This window comes from Polypterus senegalus, chromosome 16 (assembly GCF_016835505.1).
Source record: "Polypterus senegalus isolate Bchr_013 chromosome 16, ASM1683550v1, whole genome shotgun sequence".
NCBI lineage: Eukaryota > Metazoa > Chordata > Cladistia > Polypteriformes > Polypteridae > Polypterus > Polypterus senegalus.
The window spans coordinates 86,889,984-86,903,356 of NC_053169.1; the positions used below are offsets into that span (position 1 = coordinate 86,889,984).

General features: G+C 40.2%; 1 protein-coding gene across 1 annotated transcript in view; it reads right to left on the reverse strand.

Moving 5' to 3' along the window:
* LOC120516603 (endothelial PAS domain-containing protein 1-like) overlaps positions 1 to 13,373 on the reverse strand; it is a 130,450-nt gene that overhangs the window by 73,540 nt on the left and 43,537 nt on the right. Inside the window, exon 2 of the mRNA XM_039738391.1 lies at positions 945 to 1,135. Within this exon, the coding sequence (XP_039594325.1) occupies positions 945 to 1,135 (191 nt within the window). The remainder of the gene's footprint in view (positions 1 to 944; positions 1,136 to 13,373) is intronic.

A 13,373-nucleotide genomic window follows, 5' to 3' on the forward strand; every position in this document is an offset into this window, starting at 1 on the left:
TCAGGCTGAACTCTCAGGAGATAAGAATCATTTTTGGAAAGTGGTATCCCACAGTTGATGGATTACCAGGTCTCAGATGCTATCTCAAGCTGAGTCGAGGCACTCAACAGCTATTGAAAGAGTGAGAAGGTACCTGAGGAGGAGGAGGAAGAGGAGAACAGCTAACTTGTAGGTGTGAAGATCAAGCACAAGTGTCACTTGGAGGTGTGATGGAAACTGAATTTCACTCAGAAGTGACACACTGGTCACAGATTAACACAACAAAGTCAATACACTCGCTTCTGTATCAGAGCAGAACTAATAACTTTGCGTAGCAGGAGCAGGTTTACAGGCTGTAAAAAGGAAAAAAAATGAAGTGTTTGCAAGAAGCATGTGTCGATGAAAGTCTGGCAGCTGTCCAATATAATGTTATAGTTCCCATAATTTTATAAATATTGTCAACCAGGGATAATAGGAAAAGCCTTTCAGAAGGGAAAGACACAATGTGGCTGAGGGACAGAGCGAACCTCAATTTTTAAAGCATTCAAATGTCCTCTAGCACAAATGACACAAATAAAAAATGTAAGGGTTATTGTTTTCACTGCTGTCAGTGCTGGAGGGTGTGCCTTGGGCTTTATGTCCGACTGTCAGCAACCAAATAATTAATTAAGTCCTTAATGGCGAGATTGCCTAGCAACATAAACCTTGAAAAGAGTAGCAAAGTGAGGGAAATGAAAAAATAAGCACACTGACAAGTGATAAGCACCTGGCGACAGGTCTTGATGGGCCCAGCAGAGACCTGCTCCGCGGGAATGTTCTCAGGTGCACCTGAGGAGCACAAACAGGTTTGGGAACACCTTACAAAAAAAGACAGAGAATGAATGTGCTTCTGCTAATCATTTTTTTTTTCCCCAGGGTGCATCCTCCAGGGGTTAAGACTTGAGATAAAGAAGCGAGTTGCTTACTTGATGACAGGAGCTTGCGAGTCCTTAAAAAGCTGATGGTCAGGCGCATGATGGAAGCTTTGTCTAGGTGGGAGCTGATGCTGTGAGGCAGAGGCAGCTGGTGTGCCAGTTCGTAGAAAACCTCCGTCTCCTTGCTCCGCCGACAACGGGCAGCATCGCGAGACTTCTCTTTCCGTCTCTCTGAACTGTTCCTGTTGAGGATGAAGGAGAGAAATGTTATGATGTTATGTATTGTCATCAAATAAAACAGCCCTATCAAACCAACGTATGCATTTTAGGTTAGTGTAGACAGTAGAATTAAAAACCAGGCAGTAAGAAAACCCTGGATAGGACATTATTTCAGAGCCAGAACCACTCATGCACTCGGCCACACTCACATGGAATCAATTTAGAATTTCCAATTAACATGCAAGAAGAAAACAGAGTAAATTCCAAACAGACTGCAACCAGGTGCAGGATTTGAACCTAGGATGCTGACCACTGCACCTCCTTGTTCTCCACTTGTCATCTCACACAAGCTTTAACTCTTAAAAGATAAAAATCCACAATTATACTTTCTTTAGCTTTCTTTAACATTGCAAGTTAACTGTCACATAAGGAGATGGTCAGGGTTGCTTCTGTTAATTGTTTTGTCTTCACCAATGTCTGTAGATGGGCTGCAGTACAGTACATGTTTCTAAATGAGGTTTGTGGTACAGGTTAAAACAATTAGTGAGCGTTTTATTTTTATTTAACCCTTGTGAAAAAACAACACACCAGGTTCCGTATAACCTTTGTTCACGTATCCATTTTGTGAATCTGCTTTGTCCAGTATAACAATGTACTCATTTTTTTTTAAATATCTGCACAATATATATTTATGTATTTATTTATTTATCAAGTGATTGATTGATGGGCTGTATTATTTGCCATGTGAGTCTGCATTCTTGTTTTTTATGCTTCTCCTGATATATGCATCTGAATTTCCTGATGGGATTAAATCTGTAGTACTAGGGTGTTGTACCTTGTTAGTCATTATGGATGTAGTGAGAAGTCAAGCAAAATGACTTTTATTTTACAATATGCAAGTTTTTGGAGCAGATCAGGCCTCTCTTTGGGTAAGATGTAATCAAGATCTGCAATTTGCCTGAAGAAGGGGCCTGAGTTGCCTCGAAACCTTGCATATTGTAATCTTTTTAGTTAGCCAATAAAAAAGTGTCATTTTGCTTGACTTCTCACTACACCCATGGGATTAATAAAGTTTATCGGATCTAATCTAATCTAATTTAATCTAATCAAGTCACAGAAAACCAGAGCCTAAACTAATTGCAGTCAGTGAAAGGCAAAAAGTAGTTAGGGATGCCAGCCTGTAGCGCACAGCTACACTTATTTCTATTGGTCCAATTTACCATCAATTGATCTAAATTCCACATGAGAAAAAACTGCAACACCCAAGAAAAACCAAAGAAAAAGTTCAAGCTCCTTAAAGAATATGATGGTATCCAGAACTGAATCCATGCGCATGAAGCTGTGATGTAACTATGCTAATCATTGAAACTACGTACTCCTCCAAAAAAAAAAGGTACTTTTTTTAATATTTACACAAGAAATATGTCTAGTAACTCGATATCACAAAAACTAATAAAGTAGTCTTTGGACATAAAACACTTCATGGAGTTCATCTGATACTGACAGTAGACAGAAAATGAAGTTAGATATAAATGCTAAGTCCACGACAATTACCTGCATGGTAGGACCAGGGGAGAGAGCATCGGCAGGGCAATAACTTCCCTGGGACACTAGAGGGCAGATCTCCTGGACGGCTGTGGCACTATGGATTCCCGCAGGGTATGCTGGGGCACAGCACTATTCGGTTCCATGGGGGCCACCAGGGGTAGCTGCAGAGCCCTACACTGGGCTGTCACCACACCTGGGAGTGATTCCAGGTCCGATTAATGAGCCACCTGGAGCATTCCCAGGGCCATCATAAAAGGAGTCGCCTCACTCTATTCAGGAAGCCAGAGTTGGGAGGAAGAAGGACAAAGCTTGTGAGGGAGGATTGGAGGTGGTAGGACTGTGAATTGGGTGCTATTGGTGCTTTGTACTGTGCTGTGGGAAGTGAGGAAGCTGAAAATAAAGTGTGTTGTGTGCTGCACCGGTGGTCCACAATAAATGTAAGTAATGTGGGTATATTTACATCTGTGGAGTAGAGGTGGAAGGACAAAGAGAGGAAGAGAAAGAAGAGAGAAGAAGTGTGCTGTGGGGAGCAGAGGAAAGCACTCCCCAGCTGTAAATAAAACATGTGCGCTGATCTGGAACTGGTGTCTGCCTGTCTGTGTCGGGTTAGGTTAGCTGTATGTGCCCTCGGTGGTCCACAGCTATCAACAAAGTGTTAAGCAATGTAGCAGACAGTAAACTGTGAACATACAGTAGCTCTTCTGCCAGTCTAAAGTACCTAAACACAATTCATTTAATTGTAAAAATGTTCAGAGCAAGTTGGCAGTTTTGCCTTAATACAATATCATTTCACAAGTCATAATTAAGATTAAGATTAGCACTTGTTTCAGGCTTTTTAAAATCTATCCTTCAGTCCATTTTCTGAGTCCACTTTTTCATATTAGGAAGAAGCAGCACTATGCCAGAGCCTGTAACAGCAAGACTTGAGACAAAGCTGGAATCACCTTAGACACAATGCTAGTCTCCTGCAGGTCACATTTGCACACTAATCACAATTTACCAGTTGAAAATCACCAATAACCCTATAGGGATGTGGACAGAAGCCCCGGTAGGTGCAGAATATCCAAGCAATATTATTACTGATTGACATTCAATGCGACTCACAAGTGCTGATATCAGCATATCACTGTAATTAAGGTTCGGTTTGGTTACGACTGCAATTTTTGGCACGTTTTTGTCAATCTGACTGGGTGTAAGAGTGACTCTAGACTTCAGTACCTACCAGTTTTGTGACACACCTTCTGAATGTTTCCCTTTTAAAACAAAAGTGCATTATCTGTCACTAAACTCATTTTCAGGGCCCAATCAAACACATATAGTAACAAAAACATTCAATCGTCACGAAGACAGAGATTTAAGAATTTATTTAACCACAGTCCCTGGATCTGTGAAGTAGCAGCACAAAACTACTCTACCATCATGATGCCAATCTCCCTAATCTAAACATGCTAATTGCATTAGATTGTAGGAAGCTGGAGCCAAACCTGGCCACAACAGACACAAGCCATGAGTCGCCTAAGGACAGGGTGCCAGTCACTTCCAAGGGACATTCACCATAAGTCACTCACAACAAGGCAACATTAACGTTAGCAGTTGAAATGTAGGAATAAACATGTCGCAGTCAGTAATTGGTCTGGAAATCAAAGCAAAGTTCCTGGAGCTGGAAAGCAGCAACAGTAATTCCTATAACACCATGATTTTGTTATCTAACATCAAAATGAATTTGATTACACAGCATTGAAGAAGATTTCAGCCCCCCTTTTTTTATTTTGGTTGCAACGAGTCCTGGCTTAACCTTTTATCACTACTTAATCTGGTCTTTAATCATTACTAAAATGACACACATTAGTGTAGCAGGTCATTAATTCTGAAAAATAAACCTTTGTGCTTTAAGTTGTTTATTAATGCAATATCAGTGCTGCTCAAAAAATGAATTTCTACCTCTCTTCAAATCTCAACACTATTATTTTACTTAACGGTGTCGGTGTTACTTTTCTTTCATTCGGTTTAAAGACATGTTGTTAAGGTGACACTGTAACAACAAGTGCAGGTCAGCTCTGCGACAGATGACAGCCCCTTTTGCCATTTACAATGACAAATATCTTGTCCTTGCTGGGGTCACTTCCACAAGTTGCCACACTAGATCTGACAGCACATTGATAACTATTGTCTTTGTTGTCAATAATTAATCACAAATAAAGCTGTGAGTACATTAACAATAGATTTTAAACCTGCAATTTAAAAAGGAGAAATAATGTACTGCTGTGGACTGGCGCCCTGCCCTGGGTTTGTTTCCTGCCTTGCGCCCTGTGTTGGCTGGGATTGGCTCCAGCAGACCCCCCCTGACCCTGTAGTTAAGATATAGTGGGTTGGATAATGGATGGATGGATGGAAATAATGTGACATTTGACCAAAGCTTAAACACAAAAACATGTTTTGACTGGAAGAAGAGCTTCTGTGGTTACAAAACATAACATTTGTTTGCAGAAATGTCCCAATCTTCTTTAAAAAGAGTTCTTACATCTTGGTGAAGTTTACATACTATTTAAGCATTAGCATGCATTGTGACACATTGCGTCATCATTTTTTTACCTTAGATGTCTTTTGCTCCCTGTATTGGGATGCTGCAGCGTCTAAGACTTTTCTCAATTAGCCGCCTTCATTATCTGTTTTCATGTAAATGAAGCAACTAACTGTGTTAACAGGCTTCGCTCAGGAAATTTCCTAAGGCAATGAGATTCAGTTATACTGCCGTCAGTTCATTTGATGAATTAGATGTTCTAAGTACTTATCTGTATACAATATTTATAGTGTTTTTGTTGTTGTTGTTTTGTTTTTTTATAAGGGGCTAACATTATTAGTTCACTGGAGCTCCTTACTCTTGAACATGCTACATGCAATTGTCCATGTGTAAAATATTCTTGGTTTAGTTGAAGTATTCAAATACCAGGCCTTCAATGACCTCCTGGGCACAGCCGTCAGCATTGTGTCTGTGGAGAGAATGCCAACCATGTCGAGAGGTTTATTTACCTCTGGAGCAACATTCATATCTCTGGAGACTCTCCCTATGAAATCAGTAGACAGATTAGGAGAGCATGGGGGGGTCATGAGCTCGCTGGAAAGGGGTGTGTGGTGCTCCTGATATCTATGCAAAAGGACGAAGGCCCAAGTCTTTAGAGTCCTGCTGCTTCCTGTCTTGCTATATGGTTGCGAGACACGGAAACTATTCAGTGATCCGAGATGAAGACTGGACTTCTTCGGTACTGTGTCTCCTTATAGATTTCTTGGGTACCGCTGGTTAGACTTTGTGTCTAATGAGCAGTTGCTCATGGAATCCAGAATAAGGCACATTACCTGCATTGTGAGGGAGTGTCAATTACGGCACTACGGCCATTGTGCCGCGATTCCGGCTCGCAGGATCCTCAATGTTGAGGACCCGAGCTGCTGGATCAGGCCAAGGGGACACCCATGTAACACCTGGCTGCGGCAGATAGAAGGTCATTTCTGGAGGGTGGGACTGGACCGCGTGACTGCCTGGGGGGATTTGCCAACCATGATCTCGAGCTGTTTCGTCATGTGGTGGGTGTGGTAACAGGAATGATGTTTACAGGCTGCAGATTTACACAACCCATGTAATGAACTAAACATTTTGGGGTTGTTTTGTCCCTGTAAATTTATTGTTGTGACCGCTTTGTAACACCTACGCTCACAGCCACAGTGACTAGCAGTCTAGGTGCAATGCTAGAGAAACGCTGTGAAGGTAGAAATTACATTCTCTCTCTTTTTTTTCATTTCATGTTTCAGTAAGAACATCAAATCAAAGCCATATCACATAAGTGCTAAATAAGTTATCTTTGAGTGGCACTAAAACCAAAATAAATCTCTAGTACCTCTGTATTTAACTCACTGGTCTGCCAGCCAGCTAACCATGCTGACAGGCCCACTATAATGACAAAATTCTACAAAACAGAAGTGTAATGATTATCCCTACCCATGTTCAAGTTTGCAGTATCTTTGCTAATTTATGCAGAAAATGCAACATAACCATCCAAGTAATGCACAGTATGAGTTTTCAAGTGATACAGCATCTATAGAGATCTTTTATACTGTGCCAGTAGCAAAAGTGTAAGTAGAATTATTTTTCCAATCATTTTTCTGTGGTGGGACACTTTTCGCAACCCAACAGAATCAAAGGGCACACCACGATTCTATCACCAACAAAAGCATTAAATCTATACACATGCTAAACTGTGTGCAAAACAGAAATTACAGAGCTGCTTTTATGTTGTCTTCTCCAGGTAGTCACATCCTCCGACAGGTCTCAACCACCTAAAGAGAGGACCAGAGGCACTGCACTGTGATTTCCATGGTGCATAAGTTGAAAAACACTTGTGTAGAATATAATTAACTAGCCATTGAAGGTGATGAATAATTAAGGATTGTATTTGTGAAGTTTTAATGTATGCCCATTTAAGAGATGCCTATTCGTTCAATTAATCAATCTTCAGCAGTGCATGCAAAGTCAGCAGTCATTTCAATCATTTATTTTTTACGTTGACATGTTTGTGTCTCACATGGGAAAGGTTTATTATTATTATTATTATTATTATTATTATTATTATGTTATGCCAATTTGATAATTAATACATTGGCCTCTTTCTCTTATTGCCTTCTTTTCAACTTGCCTTTTAGGGAGGCATTTAAATTCAGGTTGTATTTGAACAAGTAGTATTTTGTTAAAAGTTCAGGTTTAAGGTTATTTGTTTAAGTTTAAACTATGCCATTAATTATAGTTAAATTCCTTTGTGTTGATTCTACATTAAATGTGTGATTCAGTGTGTATTTTTCCTCATGATTTACGTATTAATTTTATAATAACATGTGTTAATGTTAGATGCAATTAATTGTGCTCAGTCCAAAGAAAAAGGCAAGCGGTCAGCTTTGCAAAAGAGACTTCAAGATAAATCAAAACACATTAGAGCTAATAATACATTAAGAAATGAAGAAATCAAGGTGCCAAATAGTCTTGAGTATAAAAAGTCAGCCAATAATATCTTTAAATAAATGTGACTAGCCACTGATTTTATATATATATATATATATATATATATATATATATATATATATATATATATATATATATATATATATATATATCTACTGTAGCCACCCTGGCACATTCGGCACTTCAGCCTTCAGCTAACTAAATCACCTATATACAAACATTGGGGTTATAAACAGATGATTTTTTTAATAGTTTGCTCCTGTGAAAGAAAGTTTACTTGATCAAAAATAAAAACCACAACTTTCTTGATATTTTAGTTTATAATTTAAAAATGGAATAAGAATCTGAAAATCCAACAACATCACATTAAAGTTAGAATGATACCAAACATATATATGTAGGTTTTAAAATAAGCCCGATTAAAATTGTTGCACTTTTAGGATTAAGATTTGATATATATACTGTAGAGTAGATCTACTTTATGTGTGTGTATATACATATATAGACACACACACATACACATATGTACATATCCTCTTTAATAAAACCCCTGTGTGCGTCCAGGTGTCCGTGTGTGTGTCTTCTGGTGAAGCGCGCATGTGCGGGGCCACACAGCACGTGTTCAGTCTCTTCCTGTGCATTCCCTGTGCAGAGAGAGAGACAGACACACACACAAACAGGCGTGCACGAGACAGACACACACACACACACAGGCGCGCGCGGGACACACACACACACAGGCACGCACAAGACACACACACACAGGCGTGCGCGAGACAGACAGACACACACAGGCGCGCGCGAGACAGACACACACACGCAGGCCTGCGACAGAGACACACACACACACAGGCGCGCGCGTGCATTGTTGCAATGTTACTTTTCTTGGTTGTTTATTAAATTATGGATTTTTCAAATGTTCATTTTTTTCCCCTGTGCTTAAAACTCATTAAAAAAAGTGTTTTTAGCGAGCAGGTCGTAAGGCTATAGCGCGAACTCTTGCAGTGTTAGTTTTCTCTGTTGTTCAAAGTTTTCTTAGTGTTATTCAGTGTTTTTACATTTAGTTTACTATTACGCTGTGCATTCAATGGTGTAATTAACTATATTTGTGCTTAAAACTTATATTTACATACAGTTCATACGGTCTGGAACGGATTAGCTGTATTTACATACAACCCTATAGGGGGAATTACTTCGGTTCCACTGTATTACTGTCTGACAAAATTACAGGCATTTTACGGAAATACAAACCAGTATTACTGAGAGAGAAAATTAAAGGCACACAATACAGTGACGCATATTACAGCCACATACAAGGTCCCTTGCCATTTAATATAGACTGTTCCTACTAATGTTTATGCACTACTGTTCTAGCGCCCGTTATTGTAACGGGCTTAATGTCTACTATACATATATAAATATACAGGTGGAATTCTATTGTGTATGATGTTGCATCAGCCCCGCCAAGACTGCCTGAGACCAGATATTTTGCAACAGGTATTTGTCTCCTTGATAGTTGAAACCAAAAATATTAAAAAAGGATGGCTGGTGAACTTTAACACTGCTTTCACTGAAATGGATATATACAGTGTATGCATGGAGCAGTATACAAACACTAGTAGATGAATGGCAATGATGGATTCCTTTTGTGCCCAGTCAGTTTTTCCTCCTAAAATTTTTTATTATTTTGCAAAACTCTTACAATGCCTACATTGTAAGGGTGAGAAATGTCAGGGACCAACACTTAAGTCATAATACAGTATGATTATATCACAATTTTTTAATGTTAGGCAATATATATTAGGTTTTGTGATACAACTCTGAATTTCATACAATGTGTTATCTTTTTATTTGACTGAAATTAAAATTTAAATCATATTCCTATAGGCAAAAAATGTTAACCTGTCCCACCAAATTAGAGAAACCTTTGACTCTATCCACCCCAATTTTATTTTTCCAATTTTGGAAATGGACTTAATATATGTCAGCATTTTCCAGACTAAGACTAGAAGTCGGTTACAATAGTAGCATACACAATGGTTCATATGCTGCCCTTTGTACTAGGCGAAAGCTTGTGAGATGTGTCTTTATGTTTATAGTACAATTGTCAGCCAATAACTGACATTAGAATATTTCATATTTAAATATTGTTTGAATGTACAGTTGGCAAATGTATGTTTAAAGTCTTGGAGCTACATACATGTAGATTGCGATGAAAAACTAAAATCTTCTTGTGATGCCCTTCTTACTTTCTTCTTTACAAGGACATTTGACTCATTTTCTTGGTTCTCAGGACTTCACTTCAGCTCTTGAGAAGATGAACTTTAGACAATCACTGGGAGCTTTATAATATAATGAATGATTTTAGTTGAGGTTTCTTGCTTTCCTGCTTTCTGTTTGATTACATCAGTCAGGGAATTCCAAATTCAGCATAAATTTCGGCTTCAGTCGCTCCTGTTGTCTTTGCCAGAAGTACATGGTTTTAATAAGACAATGTTAAAAAAAAATCGCACATCAAACCAGTTTTGTTAAACTTGACTTGCATGTATGAAATGTTTTTTTGATTTTAATAAAATAAAATAAAAAAAATTAAAAAACTGCACATCTCACATCAAATTCCTGATGTATCATGGTGGAAACCAAACTGGAACCAAATTCATGAACATCACATGGAAATAGGAACCCCTTAAGCAGTGACATTGTTTGTAGTAAGCCATGTAGTGGAATGAACTTTTTTATGCATGTATTAATATTGTAAATGTATTTTTCTTTTCAACAGATAGTACATATCAAACGTTAGGAGTGCAGCACAGATTACCTTGTCTATGTACAAAACAGTCCCGATTCTTCTCCTCAGCATATGGATGATATACAGCAACAAAAATATTGTACGCCTCTATTACTATACTTTGAATTGAATCTACATGTCTTATTTAAACCTTTATATATAATACGCTTCTGTGGCTGTCCGTTTGTCTGTCCAGGACTTTAAATTACCTGTAGCTTGCAAACCATTTGACCAATTGACCTGAAATTTGGTACAAATACTATGTGACGTCTACTATCCACTTTCGGGGTGATGATTGACCTCCAAGGTTATTCCTCTTTTTATTTTTATTTTATTTTATTGTAGAATCAACTCTTGGCAGCGGCCAGCAGGGCGGCCGTGCAACGCATGCATACGGGCGCTGTTCTCATCCCTATCCCCTTCGGTGTCACTTCCTCTACCTCTTCATATCTTAAATCATTCTTGAGGCAGATCGAAGACTTAAGTGCCAGCTTAAGTGAAAAATTAAAGACAACATACTATGTAATTGTAACACAAACATTGACTTAATCAGTTTTAGCGCAAAACGATGCCAATGAAAGAAGAGAAGAAGCGGGCCGCTAGGGTGGAGAAAAGAAGAGCTGCTCAGGAAGCAGCAAGCGCATCAAACTCTGAGCAAATGAACACTAAACGTACAGAGGAAGAGGATGACAACTATGAATGACAACAATGAATCAAGTCAAGTGTATTCACTGTATGTTATCGTGCAGTGCACCGTTACTGGTGTGGCTTGTACCTCCTCCAGACCGCGAGGGGGCGTCCATCCTGGTTACGCTGGTGGCCTCGGGTAGAGGGCATGGAAGCCCAGCCCTGTAGGGGCCCGTGGTCACCGCCAGGCGGTGCCCCACTTCCAGACCATCATCTGCCACATCGGCCGGGACGCCCAGGAGGACCGGAGGAGGGCCTGTACCTCCACCAGACCACGAGGGGGTGTCCGCCCTGGTTATGTTGGTGGCCTCGGGTAAGGGGCATGGAAGCCCAGCCCTGTAGGGGCCCGTGGCCACCGCCAGGCGGCGCCCCGCTGCCTGAACAGCCCTGGAGCCCAGCACTTCCGCCACACCAGGAAGTGCTGGGGAAGACGACAGGGGACACCCGGGCGGCTTCCGGGTGCGCAGCCGGCACTTCCGCCACACAAGGGCGTGTCTGCGGAGGAGTGCCGGGAAGCAGCTGGAGCCCATCCGGGTTCCCATAAAAGGGGCTGCCTCCCAGTAGTCGTGGCGAGAGTCGGGTGGAAGAGGACGGAGCTGACAGAGAGGACGGGAGGCGGCCAGGAGAGAAAGACAAAAGGACTGTGTGGCCTGGACTTTGGGGGATCGGTGCAGGAGGCACTGGGGTTGGTAGTGCACGAAAACTGTAAATATTGTATATAATAAAGGGTGTGTGGTGAAACTATGTTGTCCGTCTGCCTGTGTCCGGGCCAGCGTTCACACTGGTTTTATATAATAGCTGCTGGTTGAAAAGTAGTAGATAGAGTATGGATATTATTTTTGAACTGGTATCATTTTCCAGTGATAACCTATTGGAATTTGTTTTTTTATCAGGTCTAGTTGCAGTTTTCATAGCAACTAGTCTGAAAATCAGTGCGTCTGTGTGTGTAAACCCCACCACCCCAGTGCAATGATGTGGACACCATGCTATTAACATGGATGAAATGTAAAAGCAAGGTTCTGACTCACTGTGATCATAAAGGATCTCTGGGTATCAGCCAAAAAGAGTAGGGCATACCCTGGTGGCTGGCTAAATTGCCCATCACGGCCTGGTCATTCTGACCCCCAACTCATCCCCTAAAAGCTAATGTGTGCTGGTGAGAGCGCCGATGCAAAAATGGCTGGATGCTGCACATTGGTAGTTTTGAAAATACCTCCCCTGTGTCTATGTAATGCACTTTGAGTGTCTAGAAAAGCACTATGTAAATGTAACTATCCTTCTTCTCTTAATCTGTGACAGAGCCTGCTGCATAGGTATACCCCTATTTACCTGTTACTATGTTAAAAATATGCTGTCAAAGTGTTATATATTTTTTTTTTTATTTCCAAAATACAGTACTCCTATACATAATGTACTGCATTTGAGACCTAAGGCCTGTATACTAAGCTCATCTCTCTGCTTCTCTTCTGCCGCCTCCACTCCTCTGTTGCAAGCTCTGTCTTCTTCTTCCCGACTAAGCATATACCAAGCTCAGTTTCAGCCAGATCAGTTTGTTGGTACAAAGCAGGTAGAACACTAGAATGAATAATGGTCACTCACGTCACATCAATGTGCAGACATCATAAAGTTGCTGTTTTATGGGAAAATGTTACAAAGATGTAGCCTAATTATACATGTGAGACTACACAGAAAAGCAGTGATTGAAATAAGGAAACAAATCTATTTGCAAATATTTAGTAGAAAAGCTAAACAAAGCCATACATCATAACAAACACGTAGGCCATAATAAACAATGGCTTAATCTATCTCCTGATCATTAGATTAGCTAAAATTAAAAACCTGCAGCCCTCCAGGGCCAAGTCTTCCCAGTCCTGATGTTGAATTATGATCAGAGATACCGAAAAGTGCCAGACCACACTGGCGAACATAAAAAGTGACAGCTTTGCACTACCTGAACCGATCCTTAATTAGACTGTCCTGTTTGCTATATTGTTTTTGAATCCAAATCAGCACAATAAGGCTGAGCAGTATGTCGCTTTCCTGTTGTCATTGTAGAAGAGTTTCTAGCATTTTTCTTTAAATTTGACTCCAGGAATGAGTAACTGCTTCTGTTTATGTGACTGCACCATTCTCTTTGCCTATCTCCCCAAAAATGTACACTATGTGTCTTTCTCATTTTGGGAATAAACAGCAGAGTGTTGCTCATTATAAAAGGACTTTCAGCATTACAGGG